Source organism: Rhopilema esculentum, chromosome 15, assembly GCF_057945365.1.
Source record: "Rhopilema esculentum isolate cy_ngs chromosome 15, ASM5794536v1, whole genome shotgun sequence".
NCBI lineage: Eukaryota > Metazoa > Cnidaria > Scyphozoa > Rhizostomeae > Rhizostomatidae > Rhopilema > Rhopilema esculentum.
This window is the reverse complement of record NC_142829.1, coordinates 3850000-3875177: the sequence shown is the minus strand read 5'-3', so window position 1 is coordinate 3875177 and position 25178 is coordinate 3850000. Positions and strand designations below refer to the sequence as shown.

General features: G+C 34.7%; 2 protein-coding genes across 2 annotated transcripts; both read right to left on the bottom strand.

Moving 5' to 3' along the window:
- Nucleotides 1-3319, bottom strand: LOC135685678 (cystatin-A). The gene is made up of 3 exons (XM_065201681.2): nt 3150-3319; nt 1200-1301; nt 1-382 (listed from the first exon to the last, which is right to left on the bottom strand). The coding sequence occupies exons 1-3, from the start codon at nt 3291-3293 to the stop codon at nt 242-244; spliced, it is 387 nt and encodes a 128-aa protein (XP_065057753.2). The 5' UTR covers nt 3294-3319; the 3' UTR covers nt 1-241.
- A 1168-nt stretch (nt 3320-4487) lies between these two features.
- On the bottom strand, nt 4488-25102 carry LOC135685675 (uncharacterized). Its single transcript, XM_065201675.2, has 13 exons — nt 24827-25102; nt 21789-21859; nt 19802-19935; nt 17760-17875; nt 17027-17126; nt 16624-16681; nt 14122-14201; nt 9281-9345; nt 8534-8633; nt 8156-8203; nt 7011-7896; nt 6159-6187; nt 4488-5362 (listed from the first exon to the last, which is right to left on the bottom strand). The coding sequence occupies exons 1-13, from the start codon at nt 24883-24885 to the stop codon at nt 5294-5296; spliced, it is 1815 nt and encodes a 604-aa protein (XP_065057747.2). The 5' UTR covers nt 24886-25102; the 3' UTR covers nt 4488-5293.
- Nucleotides 25103-25178: the final 76 nt, after the last annotated feature.

The window sequence follows — 25178 nt, the reverse complement described above, 5'->3', positions numbered from 1 at the left end:
TTACAAAAGTTAGACTTGAAATTTATAAAAAATAAATTTTACATATTATATATTCATCAATCAAAAAACATACTAGCTCTCAATTTTAGTAAAAAATAATAATTTATCTCCCAATTAGCAAGCGATTCAACAATTTTCAAGAAATTATACCTTACAGAAATAGAGCAAAAGCATTACTAGCAACAGAAAATCTCTATAAAATAAGCTCTTTATTTTGACTTCTTTGCACCTTTTGATTCAATCAATTGGCGGGGTTTATATATTTCAGAGGATCTGTTTTCTCTTTGCCATCTAATGCATTAGCCAGTTGAGGTTCACTACGCATATATGGAAGGGGCACAAACACACGCAAGTGTACATACTCGTTGTTATCAACTTTCACCTACAATAGAAATGAGTTAATTAAGGATAAAATAAATACAATTTGTTTTCCATACTTTAAAAGTGTATCATCCAAGTGCTAGTTTGACACTCAAATTTTATTTTTTGTTATGCTTGCCACGTGATATCAAACGAGCCCAAAAAAGACCCATAAAAATGTTTGCCTCTAACCAAATAATTTTTCATCATTATTGCAACCATCAATTGGTTGGTCCATGAGGGAGCTTGCAATGTTCCTTTTTTTCCTATCTTGTGAAAATCTACTTGCAATCAAGATAACCATCATACCTGGTTCACAGTTACTGGGGATGTGGGGTACAGACACCAGGGAAGGGAAGCCTACACTCGAAGAGAGCAATGGGGAAAAGTGCCAAAAAAGGGCAAAACAATAGTAAAACAAGGAAAAATGATTGAGTTTGCAAGGGCAAGGGGCCATTTAAGACTTTCAGTTTGTATTTGTCCCAGAGGACCTTGTCTTTCAGTTTTGCCCTAGGGCTTCCAAAACCTCTAAAATCCTCTGTTTTCTAGAATCGCCAATCCAGCATAGTTTTCATCAAATGTCTTTAACCAATTAGCTTCTGGTCCTTATTATCTCGTTTCACTGATTCTGGCTTGTTATAAAGTGCATATGAGTGCCATAAAAAGTTATGTGTGTGCAGTTCTAAACACTTACTTTCATAGGTAATTAAAAGCATTAATCTGGAGAGGTCTTAATCTGATCCAATATAAGGAGCATAAACATCAGCAGGAAATTATTCTAATGCTTAGATAAAGAAATGATACACTCTTGAATGCTTTACAGTTTTTGGATGACTTACTTTGATGAAATAATTTGTCCCAGCAACTATCTGTGATTTGTAAGATACTCCCACAAACTTGTCAAACTTTCGATCCAAAAACTCCTCTGTTTTACTTTTCATCTAGAAAAAATTAAAAGATGAGGATAAAAAGAAGAGCTTTAAATTTCTTGATATAAATTGAAACAAAGCTTTAAAATACATGAAATGAAGAGGATAATTTTTAGAGGTTTTTCCTGACATCATCCATAGGTAGGTCTATCAAACTTTTAAGACAGTTGGCATTCAATTGATGAAGAAATCTGCAGAGCTGATGAATACAGGTAATTAATGTGATTAGCTAGCTTAGTTGTTTCAAGGCTTGCTGATTGGAATTAGCAAAAAACTGTTTGCCTAGAGCCATAGCTGCTTGCCTAGAGCCATGGATGTTAGTGCCTTGCCCTTCTTTTTGGTACTTTTCCCCTGTTGAAAGTCTTGATATATCATACCACTCAACCTCTTTAAGATATTGAGCTTCTTAAAATTATGATATCTTCCAACTAAAACCACTTACATTTTTCAATTTGTTAATCAAAATGTCCCAGTTAAAAAAAATTTAAATTCAATATTTGAAAACAAAATCGCTGTACAATCTCCTTTTCATTTCTATTGGGCATTAGCTGATTTATAATTATTTTATTATAGTCTTGTACACTTATTTTAGTTAAATTTTTAGATTGGAATCTGAAACTGAAACTAAAACTTGAAACTGAAATAATCTTCTGGCGAGCATACTTCAACAAAAGGAATTCCTAAGAATTTAACAAATTTCACTTTTTAGGCTTTGCTGTCATTTTGATGATCTAATATGGTGAAACTTCAAAGCAAGGAAATTATGAAATCCTGTTAGTTAAATTCACATTGAAAGACTTCTTGGTTAGTTTGAGTTCATTATCTACAGTCTCTGCTAACCCTCAAAGAGATGAGATTTGATATCAGACACAGACTTTTTGCCCTCTTTGAACTAAAACTTTAAGAAAATTTGTGCAGCCAATATAAGACGATATGCTAACTCAAGTTTGTTTGCCAAGACACTTTCCAGTCAAGTAAGAATACTTAAACAAATGCAACAATAGCATGTGATGGCTACTTAAGTCACTGACTGCCAACAAGGCCTCATTGTTAGCTGAAGTTGAAAATTGTTCTCAGAAATTTATTCCAGGACAGGGTCATAAAATTTTCTCTTGCAGGCACATCCATGTAATTTTTCTCCATGTAAAAACCCCCAAGAGTGATAGCAGAATGGCAGACTGCATCAATCAGTAGCCAGGCAATACATAAACACCAAACAGAGTTTCCAGCTTGAAAAGCTTGTACAGCCCTGCAGTAGCATAGCTAGGCTGATAAGATTGGAGGAAAAAGGTGAGTGGAGCCAGGAAAAATTAGGGGTCTATACTCTTTTGAATGACAGAAAACACCCCTATTCAAAGATATCTTTTGCCATTGGAGGGGTCCCCCCTCATTACCCCACTGCAGTCTTGTCTATACTATCTATATACAACATCAAACTGAAAATATTAATTACAATTTTTGCTCTAGAAAGTTGTCAATAATAGATCTTCTAGATTTATATATTCTCAATTTCGTATCGATTAAAGGACAATTCTATTCTTGACCTGTGCTGTCTCGATTTCTAGAATCCCTTCTTAGGCCTGATATACATTTTTTCAATTCAAAATAAAACGAAAATGAAACTGAATTGCGTATATTTTGTAATTACATATTGAAACTTTAAGCCTATAAAACCAACTTAATATTAAAATTCCCTGCAAATTATATTTCTACCAGGTAAGAAACATCACTTTTCTAATCAATTATCACATTGTCGCATCGAAACCATAGATATTCAATATTGAAAGCTGCTGAAAAGTTAAAGACCATAAAAACATAAAACATCTTGTAAATGAAGAGGCCCTGTTTTTTTCGGTGTACCTTCGAAACAAGTTGTTGAATCTTCTCATTTGCTGGTCTTTCCTTTCCCGTGCCTCCCACTCTCAACATTCCAAATCCTTCAGCATTGTCGCTCAGCAATACAGTTGCTACTGCCAGCAAGAAAAGTCCTGCAAACTTCGCCATCTTGACGTTTGCAACTGAACTTTGATTCTGTGACAGGCCTTATATAGTTTGCGCTACGGAGGAGCACGGTGCTCACACCAACGAAAGAGGAACCATATCTCCTGCACTTTGGACCAAAACACTTCGGACAATTGGGGTAGCGCATATCCGAGAAACCTCATAAAACAAAACTTAAGAAAAAAACAGCTTCCAGTAAAACACTTATTTTCTAACCCAAACCCTTTGATTTTCTATTCAAAATTCAGTAAGCAAATTCAAGTTTGACATTTTCAAGACAAACACTCGAATCGATTTGATAAACATTGAATAAAAACATTTTCCCTGCGTACTTTTAATATCATACAATCCGTCAACAAAAACTTCTCATTCTCATCAATCTAAACAGAATTGAAAAAGAAATTAACGAAGGTTGATAATTCGGAATGATTGGCCCCTTGAATTCAACAAACAAAAACAAAAACTCGAATATAAGCTATACCTTCAAATCGCGATTCTACAATTTTACCAATTTATTTCTCTTTTTAAAGTTTATCAAATACTTCCAATTGAAAATTTCTATCTGAAATCTAATCGAACGGAGACATGTGTAGATAGCTTCTGAGTTTTTTCCATTACCCCCCCCCCCCCCCCCCAGCCTAATGAATCAGGAAAAAATACTATATTGTTATTTCTTACATCGTTATCGATTTTATCGTACTTCATTTCTAGTAATTTTTACAGTAAGTTTCAATGAAAATAATTAACGTAAGTTATTGTGCTGCGAATGAAATCTTTGAATTTGAAACCTCAATTTGTTTTTGCAGTTCTTTTTGCAGCAATTTGAAACCTGAATTTGTTCTTGGATTCTGTTTTAATGTTGCATATGAAAGCTGCAGGGTCAGAGATTCTTACATTCTTATCTAGAGGAGGTTTTGATGAAGAATTTGGTTGATGATGCTTGGAAGTAGGGGAAATTATAAATGTTTCAGAAGGCCAGCTCTTTAAAACGAAATCTCAGCTATTTGTCAGGCAATATTTTTTTTAGACAAAGGTTCTTAAACTCCTCAGTTCTTTGCGAAGATTTAGTGTAAAAACAATAAAATGGTAACAAAAAATAATGAATAAAAAGACTAAACAAATAAGTCGAAGAATATATAGGAATCAATTTTATTTATTGATGTAGTTACTGTGAAGAAGGACAAAGACAAGCAGATAGGACATTTTTTCTGTATCTTAAATCATCAAACTGCCAAGATTAATCTGAAACATACAATTATATCTAAAATCACTTCAACTATTTTTAAAAATTATTACAATAGGACCTTATGTCCAGCGTCATTATCCAGCATCTGAGCAAGTTTCAGAAACACAACAACTACAATAAATATTAATTCATAATGTTCGAAAAATAACACACTCATTACCAGTTTTGCTTATTTTGCATATCTAGGCTGAAGTTATGTTGCATTTCTCAGAGTTTACGGTTGCTTGGAAAATCTACTTGGAACTTTAGTGTGTTTGTAGACAAAGCAGGTGACATAAAATATTTGCAATTTTCCCAAAAATTAATAACTGACAGATGAGCCATTCGTGAGTGATATAGGTAAAATGTCTAAATGATAGGCAACACTCTCTCTAGATGCACAGCTTTTGCTAGTTTAATAAAGGAATTGACAACGAAAAATTTCATATCTTTAACATATTATACACATTCCCACTGTTGTACAAAAAGAATACCCTTCTCAACCCCACAGAGATACTATTAACATTGTAAATAGGCAAAGCCATGCCCCGAGGCTTGTTAGAAAGTATGCAACTATTTATAACTTTGAAATGATCCTACAAAATACACACATCTCTGCTCGTTCAGGGACAAATGGACGTAATTAAACCCAAACGGCGTTTGGGTCTACTGAACAAATCATACATTGTGCCCAGTTACATTTTGGACGGCCCCTACATGGTTTTGAATGCACTGTAGAGAAATGACATAAACATGGTAAATCGACTGTGCATCCATTCTAAGTCACAAGGTCGTAATCTTCGCTGTTCGGTCTTGTTCTTGCCCAAGATGGCGACGACGAAGGAAGCTAGAAATAAAACAAGAACATTTTATAACATAATAATACTACATTAATCCTGAACAGAGTTTGTTTACATTACAAACCCATCTAGCAACATCAATGCTGACCACTTTGCTACAAAACTTTGTAGGCCCCAGCTAAGAATAATTGAGTTCGAGGAAGTAGTTGTTACTCAACATATATAAGCTGTCGGGAAAATTTCTGACTTTTGACTCAACAGCTAACGATAGAATACTATGTCTCGATATTACCAGTCAATTAATTAGAGAGACAACAATTTTTGATGTGTACTTTTATAGCACAGCGCTATTTGAAAATCATAATGAAAAACAAATAGCATGGTGCTTATTCTTATCAACTACTTTTTCTAAAGTTGCGATCAATAAGATCTCTATCCAAGGATATTTTTAAATCGTATCAGAATGGAGAGAAAACTGCCGACGAAATCTCTTGTATTATTCATGACACTTTAGGTAAGCCTAAATTTCATCTTAAACCAAGTCTGATATATACGAAAATATTACATAACAAGACAGTTTAAAAATAAATTGTTGAAAAAAGCTGACTTTCTTGGGAAATAGTTTTCAGACAGAAAATTGGCATTACTTGTTTACCTGGTAATTGGTTATAGTGGGATTTTAATGCTAACTGTTCCTCTAACAACATTTTATGGAGTAATCGTTTGAAAAGATCAAAGTCCTTAAGGCTTGTACTTTCAGTTTAGTTTCTGATAAACAAGTGGCAATCCTTATTGAATTGCAAACAACAGAAAATACATTTCCAGAAGTCATTCGAAACTTACTTGTTGCATCGTTGAATCCCCAATTGTTTCTGTAAAAAACGAAATTATAAGGATTAATTTCAATAAGCAGAAATTAAAATGAAAGCTGTTCATTCTGAAGAACGTAGTATTGGTTTAGGGCTGGCGATCCGTCTATAGCAACATAACTCGTGATTGGCATTTTTCGCAACATAAAAAGTTTATTGTTGGCGCCGAAAGTCAATACGAAAAAGGAGCAGCCAGCATACGTTTGAAGCGACTTGAAAATATTCATTTATAAACGAAAAAATTGTTTAAATTCTAAGAGCAAATTTTGATCGTTTATGTGTGTTTTTAATTGTGGTTTCTAACACAATAAAGGTACAAAGTTACCTAAATATAATTAGTCATATAACACACGGGATCTCATAAAATCCTTGGCCCAAAAAATCAGTGACCAAAAACATATATATATAATAATAATAAATAATAATAAATAATTTGTTTAAAGTTGGCGTACTAAATGAACGTCTAATAGCTATAAAGAAGCTAATTAAGGCCAACTATCTATAAAGAATTAGTATTAAATAAATATATGATACAATATTAAAAATGTTTATGCAACGACTGATATGGTATAGTGATATAATGTTTATGCAACGTTACAATATTAAAAATGTTTATGGTATAATGTCCTAAATAAAACCTAACCCAGCAATAAATATTTTACACAATCTACAGTCGCATTCATAGGGTGTGCTTTTAATTCCTTTTTTAAATGTTGCCAATGATTGGGACATGTTGTATAAAGCAACTGCCACTTGTCAAAAGAATTAGGCAAATCAGGATATATCACCTCTTAAAGTTTCCTTGGCTATCAAATATACCACTTACTTTTTGTTTTGTTGCTCCGTAGAGGTGGTAAGCCCCCAATATTGGTCGAGTCCCCATTGTTTCCGATTGGCGGTAACGATGTCCAATTTGATGGGGGTGTTTTCCAAACAGGAGCAGGAAGTGACGCAGCTTCGTCTTCTGGGACGTGATCAACCGGTGCAGTCCTATTTTTCTTCTTCTTCCTTTTCTTTGTTTTCGGCTTCTTTACTTTGCTAATAGATTCGCTTGCTTCCACAGATTCTCCGTTTTCAAGTGTGTGAGAATCGATGTCTTCGATTTCCTTTAAATTACCATTCTGAAATTTCATTTCACTTTCAATTTCAAATTTTCGTTCCACAATATCTTCGTCAAAATTAGTCAATGTCTTCTTCTTCTTCTTTTGCTTTTTAATGACTGGTGATGGATTAAAACTTTCCTCTTCTCCTGACGGTACCCTATCAATCTCTTCAACAACTTTTATTCTTTGTTTTTTCTTCTTTTTCTTCACTAATGTATTATTATCTTCATCGTGCGAATTATGAACATCTTCTTCCATGCGCTCATCTTTCTCATCAAAACAGGAATTTTTAATTCCATCGGTATTATCACAATGTGCACTTTCATCTTCCAGATGTTTTGCTATCTTCTTCTTTTTCTTCTTCTTCTTTACAACCACCCCATTATCTTCATCGTGGGAATGCTGAGGTATCTCGTGGTGATGATCGTCCGCATCAACAGTGGAAGTAGCATGTGCATCGTTGTTGACATCCACTTGCATATCTTCCTCCTCCTGAACCTTTACAGCTTTCTTTTTCTTCTTCTTTTTCTTCTTGACATTGGAAGATTCAGGTTGCTCGTTGTCTTCTTTAGCTTCCATTTCTAACCTGGTTTGTTCAGCCTTTTGTTTCTAGACAAAGGAATATTATTTCAAATTTAATAAGTCAACAGATCTACGGCTTATCTGAACAATGTAGGAATACGAACGTTAAAATTTTTCTACTGGACCCACACACCATTAAATTCTGAATAAACCTATCTACGTTCCTTGTTAAAGAATTACAAGAAATTATTACTGAAATAAGCTCACGATTGAACGAAAAATATTTTGCTCAATACTATAACACGATAAAGTTACCAGAAAAACATAAACGAAAAAATTCTCTAACCTTCTCTTTCTCAAGTTTCTTTTTTCTTTCCTTGGATTTCATATTTTCCTGCGAAAGAAAAATTGCACGGAAATGTATTAGCAAATCCCGAAATAGTTTCCATAATAAGCAAAATGCCAAAATAAGGCAAACATAAAAATGCAATTTGAAACTTTGTTTGCCATTTTTTTGTTTTTGGCAATTTTCTACAAGCCAGGCAATTTAATGGGATTCTCGTTAAAGAATATAATTTTGCTGGACCAAATTGGAGAAAATCTAAGTCAATTCTTGGCTGTGCAACTGTCAATCAAAGCTTTCTACTTCGCTTTGCAATGGCACCCTCAAAAAGCAAAGACTCCCCCCTCAATACACAATAACATTGACCAACATCTTAATTACCAGATGCTTCCCTATTGGCTGAAATGGATTCACCATCATGACGTCATCATCCGAGTCCTCTTTGTCAGGGTCATTCCCTGCTTCTCTTTCTTGTCGATCTCTGAGGAAATACGTGGATAATGTAGTTAAATATCTTACAAAAGAATAACAGTGTAAAATTGTGATATCAAATGTCATTTAAAAAACATAACAACTTTATGCCAAGAGGTTTTTGCGATGGAGTACAATGGCAGGTATATTAAGCAGCAAGGTAGGAGCAGCATCACTCAGCCACAAGAAATGATTATATTAAGAGCATCTCCAAATACCAAAAACAAAACAACAGCTATACCAATTGGCCTAAGAAAGTTTTGCAGAACTAACCTTCAAACTCCATCTACAACGAACTTAAACTCTAATCTGACATATGTCGGTTATTTGGAAGTTTCACTGCATGCAACTAATTTAACAAGAGTCATCAGAAATTGAACAGCATCCATTGGTAGCAGTAGTTTTAATAGTAATATTGAAGAATTTGGTATTAAAAGCACATAAACAAACATCTTCTGCAAAGGATAGCTCAACACAATGGACTAGGAACTTTGTCATAATGTTTCTCAGAGCTTACTTCAGAGGGGTAAACTTTTGACAACAGAGTTCTCAATCATATAGAAAGAAGCTCTACTTCTACATTTCATCGAAGAATCCGTTGAAAAACATGAAAGAAACACGAGAGAAAGCTGTTCGAATCATAGTCAATCAACTTACCTTTCCTCTCTAATTTTTCGTATACGCTCTAGCCTAGCTTTTCTCTCTTTTTCTTCTTCTTCTTTCTAAAATAAAGATAGAGAACGGTGAAAAGGGTAACAAAAGAAATGCAACAAAAGATCAGGAGCTACGTAGAAAACCTTCTTTGAGAAGTTGTTACCGATCTCCTCTCCATCCTCACCATAAACAAGGAAAGGATCTAAATTTGAACGTAGGGGTGCCAATCCGGGAGGGGGGGCACTAGCTAATATGCGAACTGTTTGACCTAGGATTCGGATTGACAGCAATGATTCAAGTCTACTTGGAAGTTTTCATTATGGCATTGCTCACGATATTGATTTTATGACGATATAAAGATAACAATTTTATAAGAGATTTGACCCAGATTGGTGACTAGGGGGGTGTAGTTTCCCCCATAATTATTTTTGCGGTTACAAGATTTCATTTCTCCGTAAAATCAAAAATACAAGCGCAAACAATATGAAAATTGTATCCAGCCTCAAATTATGGTGATAAAACCAAATCTGAGCTTAAACAGGTCGTACAATGAAGTTTGGAGAAGTTTCCAAAACAAGGCCGCAAGTCGGATTGGTGTATTTGTTTGGGTTGGGTGCGCCACCCACAGATACATTTTGTAGTCTAGTCAGGATCTACTGAAGAGAGTGGTTATTAAATATTTAAAATATTGATAGAAGCTCGATTTTCTGAGATGAGCTCTAACGACCACTTTCTGGTATAATAAACACGGAATTTCTTGAAAATAAAGCCGTAAGCTTATTTCTAGACAGCAAATGACTTTAGGAGGGATCTCCGCGAAATAATAGGATACTGCAAGGATTGTCTGCAAAAAACGACGACATTGTTGACTGGGTAGTCATTCATGATAGAAGAAAAACACGACAGCCGGGGCGAGCAAAGCAGACTGTCTATACTACAACAAACAGGAAAGATATTCAAACAACTAATGAAGATATTTCAGCATGTAAATAGCTAATAAAAACTCTAATAACAACGGGCTAAATGTTACTTCTTTGATTTTTATTTTAGTTATACATATTTGAAAATGGCATTTGAAAAGTAAAAACATGTTTGCTATTTTCAAAGCCATTTTTCAAGCTCTGTACCGCCAAAAAACTGTTTTATATATATTTGAATAACAAGTTTATATCTCGTTATAACGGATTATTTTCGTAGCTTTCAGTTCTTCCTGTTCGCTGTTTATTTACATATTCTTCATCGCGAGGTTCTGTAAATCCGACGATGGACCGAAGTACGTGAAGCATTTCGTTTGGCAAAGGGCAGGGTTGATTCTTAAATCATTCTCACACGAGTTCTTTGAAATTGTATGAACGAGAAAATGACTAGTACAATGATAGAACGATTAAACAAACTGTCTGATGATCGCATTCTGTCTCGGCGAAACAGCTTGAAACAATCTTGTTCTACAAAACGAGGTTGCAAAGCCCTAAAACAGACCCATAAGCCTTTTCCGAAAACTTGAGATCAAACCGAGCTGGTAGATCTTCTCAGAGGCTAAGGTTCTCTCTAAATGCAGTGCCAAAGTAGACTTTGGCAAGCTGAATGGGACAGGGAAAGAGTTAAACGCACGGAGAGAATAACGCATTGGAGAGACATTAAGTCTAGTAGAAAGAACTAGCTGAGGTGAATTGGGTCTCTAAGGACTACTGCATACATCTTTAGCTGCTTACTTAACCAGAATAAAGAAAAGTAACGCCATATTAAAGGAACTGAAGCAAAAAACTCCAAAGGCTACCAAAGAAAAATTCTAAAAAGGGACAGATATGCCTCTCGTTTAGGGGTGCGAGGTCTTTGAATGGCTTTTAGCTGAGTGTAAATAGACATCTTCCCCAAGAAAACTTAAAATATATATTGCTCAATTGTAAATAGGTGTTGATCATTTGGTCTTATTATCGTGGATGTTTATTTATCAAATAAAACTAAATTCAGATTAAAGTAGGGTATTAATATAAAGTTCATATTTTGAACTGCAATAAGGATAATTAATTTTTCATACAATGACAGTTTCTGTAAGTTTTTAGCGGAGGGCCCCTTGAAAATCAATATTTCTCAAAAGCTACTTTCCTTAATATATGAAATAAATTAAATTAAATTAAAAAATAATGCAAAATTTCAACTACATTAATACATAAAATTTGCCCCGTTTGATCTATGTATGATGTTTCGAGCAGCAAACTCCATAAACCATTTCAAACACTACGGGTGTAAACTAAGCGAAATTTGATTTTTGGTTTTCAAAAACCAGAAACTTAATGTTGCCGAAACTTGAAAGGCAGGAGCACAAAATACTGTACCAAAAATGTACCAAAAATGTACCATTGTGTCTTACAGTAACGCACAGATTTTAACTTCACTTGCAAATTTCCACTTGGAATAACAAAGGGAAATTCAATCATATTAGCAAAATCCAACCATAATCAAATCGCAGAGAGAAGACTTGAAGTGCCAAGAAAACTTTTACTAAATTTCCGACACAAGCAACGGAAATGTTTGTCAAGATCACAATCAGGTGACAGCATTGCAAAATTAACAGGAACTTTCAGCTCTATCTGATTTGGATCCGATAAAACAGATGCTATTAACAATTTTTTTACCTGCTGTCCACTGAAACTGAGTTTCCCTCGCGAAGGCTTTTTAGATATAGATCGGTTGATGAGCACCATCTCTTGTACAAATCAGTGTATCAGAATCTTTGATCATCAAAGCCTTGAACTTCGACTAGCAAATACTACTATTACTCTCAACTGGCGTTAATGCGTTCGTTAACCTTCGAATCACAATCATCAGTGCAGATGCTGTTGGTGAGTGGACAAAAAAAGCCATTATCCCAGAAGATCATATTATGGATTATCGTGACAGGTTTGTGGCGGGCGATTCTTCAAATTTAACATGCTTGCTGTGGCAGAGATTAGAATGCCACTACTCGTAAAGCTGGTTTTAAAAGGGACCTCCATAAGTAACCATAATTTTGCATGGTAGATAACATATGCAATGAGAGAGACAAATCAAGCATTTTAGCATCAATCGGCAAAACAAGGATTAAAAAGTCAACATATCTTCAAAAATGGATGACAGCAGATTAACACATATACAAACAGTCATGACGTCATTGAGGCGATCTCTCTGTCCTACTAGATTTTTGGTCAATTATTTATTTGTTTGGTTGTATTTTGGTTCCTTTACCTACTAAAACTGTATATGGGGCTAACTGTGAGTCTTAAAATACTTGTATTTTTGCAGTTAACGCGCTGTTCACACGGATTAAAGGTTCAAAGCAAAACCAAAAAAACACTCCCTTATGAGATGAAGTAAAATACTTTGACCAATAAACAAGGCGCATTAGCGATGCAGAAGTACCATCTTGGAGCAAATGCTTGCTATTTTAATCTGGTACTTAAATAATTTGCAAAATGGGCTTGAGAAATGATTCACTTTGATTGGCAACAAGACAACCTCAAAGACACTCCCATTCAGATCATGAGCAGTTTAACAGTATGTTGGCACAACATAAATACTCTGAATCTTCAGACAAGTTGAGCTACATTTTCTAGTGACAAATTGGCAGCTTTGGTCATTTACAATTCCTAGCAAAAAATGCCGGATCAGGGCTGTGGCCAAGAGTCAACGACTGAGTGGGCAAAGGCTTTCATAGCGCGTGATTAAAAATCAATTTTCTTCAGGCTGGTATTCGAACGAGTGGATGCTGAATAGCATTTGTGTACGAAGAATTGAGGACAATATGTAGTGGGTTGCAGGGAACGCATATATGAACACATACATGTATATAACTGCTGAGTATAAAAAAATGAACGCATACAGCACAAACGAAGTAGGGGTCAGCGACGTCGAAATCAATATGCTTTTTGAAAAATTGCTACTTATGGCGAAGGTGCCCGGAGGTTCCCGGACGTGCCCTCTTAAGAATCTGTATATGGTCTCGTAGAACCTGTGTCCTATTTCTTTCTCTACCTCGGCCCGGCCTAGCTTTGCAAGGCTTCGACATGCCTGATTGAGGTCTTTGTTCCTGAGTCCTGAGCAGGGCTGCGAGTCAAATTGCAGGTGAATATTCACCAGCAGTCTAATAACGACCTTGAAAATTTTTTAACTTGTTATCGTCATAAAATCAATATCACAAGTACTAGAATCCTGAAACGCAGGCTAGCACTCTGGTCTTCAATCCGAAACCGAATTCAGAAAACGCAATGAAATTAAGTATTTTAAAAGAAGATGCAAGATATTAAATTTGTGTTCTGAACAGTGGTTGCGTCTCTAATCTTATAACAAGGCTCAGTGCCTCTGCGTGTGATGTGCTCTTGACGTTTCAGTTCGTATCAACGGCTTCCATTCCAAAAGGACATGACTCATGAAAAGTAAATACCATCATACCAGCATCATAAGAGTACTTCGTACTACCCGCTACTAGTGTTCTTTGTACATAGTGACGGGATACTTGTATTTCATCCTGGTCATGTGGAGGACTACGTATCTATAATTATTAAAGCCTAGTGTAATGTTTAGAATAATTCAACATAAATAAACATGTCCTTTTCGTAATCCGTGTCTGTCAGTAAAGAACACGAGGTCTGCGCTACTGCGAGCATACGCAAAGTATATCTCATGCGAACTAGGCCGACCGAAAAACAAGCTCTCGCATGCACCGCGTATTTTCGGTATAGTTGATACGCACTTTAGATTAAGGATTCTTTGTTTAAATCATAAACGTAAAACTTTATATATATCTTAAAAAATCCTTGTATACTATCTTAAAATACCGAAGTTTAAAAAAGTGACAAGCAATCTACCTGAATGGCAACATCATGCTCCACTCGAGATGAAATCTTTCCGAATTCATTTGATATTGTATTTAGTAGCCACTGAAAACCTAAGAAACAATAAGAAAGAACAATTAAACTGAGACACCATAAGAATGCCATACTTATCAAGAGCTTTGTTTTATATTGTGCTGAATACCTCAAAGTACAGAGGAAACAAATTACATTGCTGAACCAACAAAAACATAACGAGGATTAACTAGACTGGCTTTAATATTCATAAATACGTAGATTTATCAATAAAAGGCAGCCCGTCTAAGTTAAGGGACCTGTACCTATATAACTGCCAAAAAGAAATCTATACAATTGCGCAGAAACTACAGTAGGCTCCTGACCAACGCCTTCGAAGTCTATCGGTCATGGCATGCGATGGCTTATATTTGTAAAGGTGTCATTGATCACATGAAGCATGAGTTAGCAAGACGACAAGCAAACACAACTGATCACATGTAGCGTTTGTTTGGATCAGAAAGATAAAAAGCAAGCACATGTGATGGCTTATATTTGCCAAGATGTAACTGATCACATGAAGCATGAGTTAGCAAGACGACAAGCAAACAGAACTGATCACATGAATCGTGCGTTTGTTAGAAAGATGGCATACAGAAGACAGAAGACCAAGGCTACGTCTGTCATCCTTTATGAACGTATTGTCTTTAGGTCACGTTGAATATCAAAGCCCCACAACGTTCTGGTGGAAGTTTGATATTGATATTTTAAACTAGAAAATGGTCAAAGTAAATATCCTTGAGCTATCTAGTGCGAATTAAAAACCGAAAACCAAAACAGAATACAATGTGAGATCAGATACCCTAAACAAACAAAATCAAGAATCAAGTGAAATCTTAGCGTAATTTTTTTCAATTGTTTGCTGAAATGTTGACAGCAAAAACATTTAATGAGAAAAGAATTCACCTTGGAAACAACGTCATGGCAGGTTATCACAATATCATTGCTTCCATATATAGATTAATATTTCATGTTTAAAGCGTATGAAACAAATGATTTAATCACTCTAAAGATTAGATCGTTTCATATTGAATGTTTTGGCCTTAAATGTCTAAACGCGAGATTGAGATGGAAATAAATGCATGATTTCATTGAAGATACCTGTTGCGTACTTAAAACAAGCCATTTGACAACAAAAGAGAGTCTTGGAATGAACTTAATTTGAAAATCGTGAAAAGTCAAAACAAAAGCAAAATAAAAACTGTAAATTAGAAATGTCAAGTGAATTTGAATTGTTTCCTGGTGAAGTAGCAAAATATCCGAAAGACAGTGAAAAGACCCACGAGAAAGCAAATATTTATCATACCAGAGCCCCGAAAAATAGGTAAAAACGTCATTCCAGAACCTGTCTGAAAATACCAAATAGTAGGTATTGCCAAAATACCTACTGCCATCACCTCAGAAAAAACGACAGAAATAATCTAAGATTGGTTTTCTAGTTAAGGTTTCAAGCTCTCAGTGATCTTTGTATTAAACAGGTAGAGCAGGATTTATAAGTCAGTTATAGCAAGATTCAATCCTGTAATGTCTTGACCTTAAATTATATTCTTGAGAATTTGAATAATTAATAGCCAAATAAGCAAAATAAGCTATGCTAAGTAAAGGCAGTGGTTAATTATATTTGAAATATAATTCCTCTGGATTTATACGTCATTTTTCAACGGAGTGAAAGTTGGGCATAATAAATGGCCAACTTTTTGCCGTGGCCTAAGTTTATTTACATTATCTGGGGCTATGATTGGCTCAGTGCCCAGGGAGTCATGTGATTCAAAGAAAGCTCTCATCCAATCAAAACTTGAGCCACGTGTTACACAAGTCAGGTACAAGAATCATATTTTTGATTTCAAAATGATGATGTGAGAGAACTGTCCATGTTGAAGTTTGTTTATATTTTACAGTATTGTCATGTTTACATCGAAAAAATTTGATGACGAATGACAGCTTAGCAAATGGAACTGTTTTCTCTAAATTCCTGAACGAAAATGCACTTACATTTTAGAGGGGTAAATTTATTAACAAAGATAGTATAAAAAGGGTAATGCAGAATAGATTAGAATAGAATGATACAAAAAAGCTTTAGGTGAAATCCTTTTTAAAAAAATCCTAAGAAAGCCGGAGAAGTGCAGGTCAAGTTCGGTGATTGACGGAGATCCAAAAAACATATATTTCTGTATAGTGTGAAGATTTTCTAAAATATTACCAGTTAAGCTGATAAAAAACAACTATTTTGGCGACATAGTGGTCACTCTTTGGAACTAAAGAGTTGAAATAATTCTTGCAGTGATCATACTTCATGGTGCAGAAATTTCTGTCGGCATTCATATTTATAGGTCTTGCTGCTAATTGGTTATAATATAAATCCAGATGCATGATTCAAACTACATAAAATGGTAAAACCCCAATCTTTGTTTTTTCTTCAAAACATAAAGGAGATGACCAAAAATATTTTAAAAACAATCTTACCCGCATTTATATTTTTGTCCGTTCCTCTTCCATAGCCTTTTAAAGCAGAACAAGTGAACTGAAAGATAAAAGGAGATTCTGGGTAGATCAGCTTGGTTCAAATGAATATTGATTTAACAAGCTACATACATCTTAGCTATGGACAAAAATCAATTTAGAGAAAAGCAAGCAAGGAAACAGGTTAAAAATGTCAATACAAGAAAAAAATAATAATTAACAAGTTATTGACATTTCTTACGAGTAACTGTCTAAATCCAGTGCAAATAGGGTAGACTAAAAAGCAGACAACAGCTTCAGAATTGAATAAATTTGCATAAAATACAACATAAAAGATATATAACAAATGCAGTATGAAGGTATTAATGAAGAATGATAGCCGTGCTATAATATGGAGCAAACATACCACTTTGTAGGAAAAAGAGTGCTTTGAATTTTGTAAATCCAGTGCATTAGTTATATCTTCTGCTGTTAAGGCACCAACTTTATCTTGCTTATTTGCGAATCTGCAAATTGAGGAATTGATTGATTGAAAAACCAAAAACAGCTTTCAAATTATGCACAGTGGTTGGACAGCTTTCTCTTACATGATCATTAATTGCTGTTTCCTGGAAATTTGGCAGTGCTTTCTTGCATAACCTTTTTCATGAATTTTCATGATTTCTATGATTTGCTTATTTTTCAGAATTTTTTTGCGTGAAGGTGGATGAGAAACCCTATCAGGATGAATTTTCAGGATGATAAGGGTGCATGAAAAATATTTTAAGACGTTTGTCTCATTTGAAAGAAAATAAATGGTCATACTAGAAGGAAAAAAGGAAAAACTGTCTACCTCACTTTATTTTCATATCATTTAGTGTTATTTTTATGATTCAAAAAGCTATAAGTAAAATTTTTTACATTGTAATCTTAAATATTTATCAAGAATTTAACAAAATATGTCAAGTTGAAAAGATCTAAGATCTATGGGGACACCTTTCATTGTTACTTATAGATAAATGAATGAAATCACTCATAAAATACATGGTACAGTAAAAAGTCACCTGCTTGGAACAATTCAATTTTAAGCATCAAGGGAGATTCACAGGAAAGGAGGTTCAAACTAGAAAAAAATACTCTCTGCATCCATGAATACTTACATTAAGAATGGTTTGCCAAGAATCTTTGAGCTTTCTAAAACTTGCTGGAAGACCTCTTTTGTTTCATCTAGTCGCTTAACATTGCATGAATCTAATACAAAAACTACACCATATACCTATAGAAAAACAAAAAAATCCTTTGTCAAATATAACAGGAAAATGTAACTGCTTCTAGTGTGACTGCCTCTATTGTGGTCTTGGCTGAGCCCTTGTATGGATGTTTAATAAAGGTAACAGATAAATAAAATCTATTTTTGCTTAATTTTCTTTCTCATTTAGAAGCTCCATTAAAGGCTCAAGAACAAGAAATTAAGAATTATTGAATTACAGTATAATGCTTTTCTGAATTCATTGCAAAAATAAAAACAGTAAGAAGCTAAGCAATAAATCCTATTATGTTTTTAATCTTTTCAATCTTCAAGTTTTATATTCCTCTTTCAATCATCCTCTTACAGGTGATGATTTCCACTTCTCTTTTTTTGCACATTAAAATGTTTATACTTCATCGACATTATCTAAAAAAATTGTCTGCCAGGCAATTCGCAATGTTTTTCTAAAAAAGGTGATGAGATTTGACTAGCTGTGACACTTACCAAATATCCTGTGTACTTTTAAAGGTGAACTGACACGCAAAACTATTTTTTGATATAATGCAGAAAACGATGCATGGAATCTTAATTTAAAGTTTTCGGTTAATTATTTTTTTCCGTTTTGACGCCATTCGGCTCTAAATTTCATGAAATTATCGTCGAGTGTTCGTCCATTGTCGGCATTTCATCTGACCCAGTGCGTGTGATGTCACACACCATGTTTTTATTCCTTGAATGGAAATCATGCATGGATTGGACATTTCAGTTCATCTTGTTCAGTTACTATTCGAGGAGATCTATGTAGCCTTTGATCCAAGATACATGAAAATTCGAGGCTAATGAAATGTACAAAGGATATGTGCTGGCTGGTACTGTGTTATGTTAGGAGGGAATTTAAGTTTGGAAGGAATAGACACTTTGAGCTGCTCGGAGAAATTCTCAATTCTGAAGTCAGTCAGTCATCAGTTTATCATAAATCTAGCTTCTTTTACGAATAAATTCAAAATATTATTACTTCAATAGATTATTTCTACATCCATATAAATCATGAATGTTATTTTATTTTGGGTTTGCAAACTCATCGGTTCACCTGAGTTACAGGAGTGCAGCGGCCTGGGAGTGACTTAAATTTGAAATTTTTACTGCGTATATTGAAGTTAACCAGGATCAAAGAACAAAATTAACTTTTTTTTGGGGGGAGGGGGCAGCCCTGATAAATTAGTCTAACAGCAGCCATATTTAACAAAAAAAGTATTTTACTTTAGGTTTCCAGAAAATAAAAATCCTGCCAATATATTTATCGCTACCATTATATGATATGTTGGCCCACCACACACTAGGTCCTGCAAGACGGAGGAAGGGCCTCAAACGCGTTGAATGATTCGATATTCTTGCAAATCTTATTATGAAAGGTTTGTAAAAGAGTCATAATCTGCTTTCCAATCAGATTGTTGAAATGGAGCCAAAACCTACTCAATTAATGTATCGATGCTCATCTGCAAGGTCATAAAAGTACCGCCTTCCAGACTGTCGTGTTGCTCAAGTGATTTGAACATGGTGTTTGTGACATCATGATTATGCGGAAGGCTCGGGCAAACTCGTCCGTGCTCGGAAATTGTTCGGTGGCTAACTTTGATGCTCAATAACTAGAAAACTGTGTTGAATATTAAAAAAATAATAATGTATCAGGTATTTATGCTTCATATGCTTTTATTTGAGGTCAAGTTAATTTTGCGTGTCAGTTCACCTTTAAGGGCAAATAAAAAAATAAATTATGTTCACAATACTTGAAGGAAAGCACTAAAAACTGAATTTTTGTTGAAATAACAGTTAGAAGTAATACAGGAGAAGCCAAACGATTAGGGTGAAAATAGCAAGGTGATAAATCAAACTACCTACAAGCAACATCAAAACAACATTTTAGTAAATTTCTATAGAAAGTAAGAGCATTACCTCTGCATAGTAATTTTTCCATACATCCCTGATTCTGACCCCTCCACCTAAATCATACACTGTGACTTTACAGCGACTGAGTGTGAACTCTGCATTTGCGAATCCAATTGTTGGTGTGATGCCATCAGGAGGTTCTGAATATAAAACAAAGTGTCACAATTTAGTCTTCCAACTTTTGCAACAGGTAGAAAAAATTGAGAGGTGCACAGTACACAACAAGCATGTCAATACACAACTAGAGAAAACAATAACCACTACAACTGGAGGATATGGTTACATTAAATGCTAATAATAGCTTGGAAAAAAGCAAAAAATTCTAAACATAAAGATCTTCACCTGACACTCTTCAGGGTATAGAATGTGAGAATATTCATCACAAACTTTAAGCAAGGATATATATATAACAAGTTTTAGATGAAATTAGGCATATTAGAAATGACCCATTGACTGTAAAGGTGGACCAATAATGTAGCTGGACTGCTTAAAATATTATGGGTGGGGCCCAAGGGTGAAAACAAACTCTTTTCCTGTCTACATAATAGTGGTCTTTCATTTTCATGTAGCTGGATTCTAGAAGTGCAGGCTTTCGTGGGAAAAATATAGCAGGCGTGCTAACCACCGCACCCCTGAAAACATCCAGGCGTGTGATGGCTTGTGACATTTTTTCACAAAACATTTTGGTAATTATGGTAGATCTACGGAGAAATGGCCAACACGAAAATGATGACAGCAAAAATTTCAATGAAATTTACTTCGCTGAATTCTTACCATGACTACTTACATTTTAGCAATTGAGCAATTTTCTAAACAAGTATAAACTGAGCTTATTTAATATATCCAAAAAAACAGCACTTCAAGAATAGAAATATGTTTGCCATGTCGTAAGCAGTTTTCATTAGCTTCAATAATGAATCCTTAGCAGAATCATTGATGCTTTGGCGTTCATCTGGTTGTAATGGCAGTTTTTTCTTGTAAATCAGTGCATCGAGAGCCCTTTGTTATCAAACATGACAGCTATTTTGTGTACCTCACTGGCCAGATGCATAAAAGATAATGATGGCCCAATTTTCATTAAATCAAATGTTGCTAAAATCTAGATTTAAAGCATAGCGATGTCTAAAGAGGGGGCTGTAGGGGGTAGCGAAATCCAGCAATTCCTCTGTTATTTTTTTCCGCATCATTGGCAAATCGGCTCCATTTTATCGCATAATCGGCTACTTTCGTACATTAGCGATAGAAAATGAAAGTCTTGTTCAAAACACTTAATGTTCCTCTTAAAATTCGGGGACAAAAAATGTCTGTTATAGTCTTCTGTGTTTGGATTTGTTCAATGAAATGCCTTAAAGCCTTGAAAAAGTGTAAACGTTTGCACAAATTATTCTCCTTTTTTGCATCATTAAAAGTGCATGTTTGCCAATGTATGTTTTGTCGCTGACAATAATGACTCCACCGAGAAATAGTTATAAATATAAACCGGGAATAAGTAGACCAAAATAGCGGTAAAGGTTTGGGAAAAGTTCGTCATATTGAGGAAAATTATGATGAAGAGACTAAATTAGTTTCGTTATAACGAGAATAACGAGAAAAGAGAGTTGTGCAGAGGTAGAGTTCAAGGGGCCAGACATTTTTTGTCATGCCGGAAAATTAGTTATACTTGTAACCAGGTCAGGTTTCATAATATCGGGATTCCACTGTAGATTAGTTCTATGATTATTTCAAAATTTTATATTTAATCGGCAATCCTGAAAAGGTGTAAAGCCTTTTTTAAGTGGCATGAAGTAATAGTACCAAGGAGGGATCAATTTATTAACTCATCTCAAAAACCCACAAAACCAATAATTATGAATTTCGCTCCGATAATAAAAGAAGGCGTGCGATGTTTTGCACTCCTGGAAAGCAGCAGGCATGCGCCAGGGCGTGCGCGTGCGATCGCACGCCTTTCCAACGAAAGCCTGAAGTGTTATATTTTGACAAGAAAGGCTGTTACCTCCTTTTAAACTAGCAACCATTGTAGTTTTCCCAGCATCATCTAGGCCAATGATTATCAATGTAACTGCCCTAAAAAAAGAAAGCACAACAATTTGTTAATATCAGAAAATAAATAAGCCATAATTAACTCTAGTGGCATACACCATTTTAACCTTTTAACTCTGCCTCCCCCTTATTCATACTTTTCGATACAATGGACTCTTCAATATAGACATTTTACCTTGGGAGGTAATAGGCAAAAGTGCTACATATTACAAACCTACCCTTTGTTGATTTATTTCAATTCAATATACATACAATAGCTAACAATATATGCATATACATATACAATGTTGACTAATTAAATCGAACGTAGCTACCAATTAGTACATTGAAGTAATTCTAGATACTAAGTTAAAGATTAATTTGCATTTACTGGCAGAAGCTGAGAGACACTAGAATTGCAATTTGGTCCATCACATTGTTTTACTAGATTCTTAAAACTTTTCAAACTTCCTAGGGATTTCAGTTTGTCCAGTAGGCCATTCCAAATCTGTGGCCCAACTGACATAAGAATTTTGGATCCAAATGTTGTATGGTTAGGTCTAACATGGGCTATGTTATTTGGATTTTCTTAATGGATAATTTGATGAACTCTATACTATTACACGGTGTGGTAGAGAGTTATTAATACTCTGCTTTACTTAAGTGCATTTGAAATAAGTAAACGCTGTTATAAGAGTGCATGCATTTGAAGGAAACTGCTCTTTTAATCACTAAGAAACTTGAGAATCTAAGAGACATAACCAGTAATTGAAGAAACAAAAAAGGAGATCAACACAGTCAACAACAGACTTAAAACAGTCTATAATTGCAGATCGTTGCAAATTGATAACATGATGACTAGGTCTGCTGGTATTTGTACACAAAAATGTTTGTAGATGTTGAGGAGCACTAGCAAACATAGTGCATCAATACGTATTGGAGTTAATAGGGTCCAGAATATCTTGATTTGGACTTTCTCCACCTCCCAAGGTCAGAACTTTTATGGCCTGTTAGAAACCCCCAAAAAACTATGCACAGGAAAATTATATTGGTGTGCTCACAAAGGAAACATTGTTTACAACCATGCAGGTACATATCTATTGTTAATTTAGGCAAAAGCTCAAATTTATATTTGCCTGTGTTGTACCTCAATATATCAATAGCATTGAGGGCAGCCAAATCTTATCAGTTTAAATTTTTCCTGGATAATGCATTTTGGTGTCACATTCAGGTAGGTAAGTATCTTTCAGAAACTGACAGTAACAACTGTTTGTTTTAAAAGTGCTATAGGTCAAGAGACATTAGTCTTATAAAGTTTTGTATTCTCGAGATATTTATTATTGCAGTGAATGACAGGTGTTCACAACATCTCCACATATCAGGTGCACAAAAATCATCTGAAATTGCAAGGTGCAGCATTTAGGTGTGCAAATGCTATCAATTTTTGTCCAAATATGCAAGATGTGAGCAATTTTTTTAATAACTGACCTAGTTAAAGAAAGGGGAAGTTTAGATGGGTCAAAAAACCTCAAAAAGCCATTAAAAGCCAAAACCATGCTGTAGGGTAATTGAAGTAGAAAATGGGGAGAGTGAGGGGACATTCACCTATTAGTAATATTTCTAAATCTTAAAACATCTATAGAGAAAGTTAAGATCCCTTTTAAATAACAACACGGTACTTTGCTGGATGTAAAACATATATAGGGTTTTCTGGGATTTCCCAGGCCATTGCCTTTTGGAAAATATCCAGGGAAAAGCCCTAAGACATTATATATTTTATCCCTTAGAAAAACTTCCACCACTGTGTGTAACATTGTCAGTGGTGACACTCTGTCAAACATGTCATCAGGAAGTTCAAAACATACTGATTCTTGAAGATGAATTCAAAATATATATATATATATATCTCTTACTAAAGGCAAATTTTTCACATTCAAGTTATTTATTCTATTGGAAAACCACTTTGCAAAGTCCAGGTAGGGGTATGAAAATATTTTGCAATCTCAAGATCCAAATCTTAAGTTTAGTTTTCTGGTGTTCCAGCAGTACTACCATGTCTGCATCTTGGTCATGATCACTATGCATACTGAATGGGCTTTGATGAAAAATTTAGAAATAAAGTTTCATTCTAAATAAAATGTTTTCTTCAAAATGAAAGATAACATGAAAAATATCAATCTCAGCTCTTATGTAGCCAGTGGGTATGGAATAATCTACATATGCATTTAAATAACAGAGTTTTCAACATTGAACTATTGGAGAGAGGAGGGTAATCTTAACACTGTCTATCCAGAACTACAGCCCTAAACAATCATTTGACATTACTGTTGACAGTAAACCTTGATGAAAAAGATTTCTTTGCTGTTTTGCATTGATTTTAAGATTACAAAATTTTTAAAACGTCAGGCTTGAAGATGTCACATATTAAACACCGCAGAAGTAGTTTGCCCAGTTTGATCCAGGTGTGCATAACTCACAAATAGAAGACAAGGTGAGACCCTGAGAAAGGTATTTTAGAAAAAATGAAAACATGCAGTTGACAAAACACTGTTGTAGATCTTTCACGCTTAGAACTTGATGTAAAATGTATGTAAAAAGATAGAAGACACATGTTTAGAAGATTGATGTTAAATTGGCACCAGTTCCATGCGCAACTTACATGAACAAGTGTTTGATACTATGTCAATAAGGGAAAGTAGCTATTTAGGCCAGTATCAAGATGTTCACCCTGTTTGTTTACACAGACAGATTGCGAACAAAATCAACTTGTGTTAAAATTGGAATTTGCAAGCGTACCTATCATGATATTTAGGATAAATTCAAAGCGCTCGCTGCATGTAATCAAAGATGCCTTTCATAACTTTATGCGCTAATAAATTAAAAGTGAAGAAACGATGGTGTCTGTGTGGTCATAATGAATGCTCGTGTGGATTTTGTTAATACTCACTGAGAAGATTGAAAAATAACTTCAATGACTGAAGTTGAACAATTCATATTGAACAGAATACGAACCTATTCGGCTCTTTCCTTTTTCTAATCCAATCGAAACAGTTAGCCATCAAACTGTACATTATATGTCCAAGTAATTTGCATCTCTTCCGTCCTCCTAACAACTGATTCGAGCTGATTCGTTGTGGACGATTTCGCGATACTTCAGTAAAAAAGAGTAGATAAAAAAGCTGACGCAACACTAGATAAAATATGTAATTTCATTAACTACAAGTTAATGTCCGAACAGACTATATTCCTCTTGAAGTCCTTGACACCTTCTAACAACATGAATAAATACAAACTTTTGACTTGATTAAGGTGGCGCACAATATTCCTTCGGTATATATTTGCATATTGTTACTCAGCAACAACA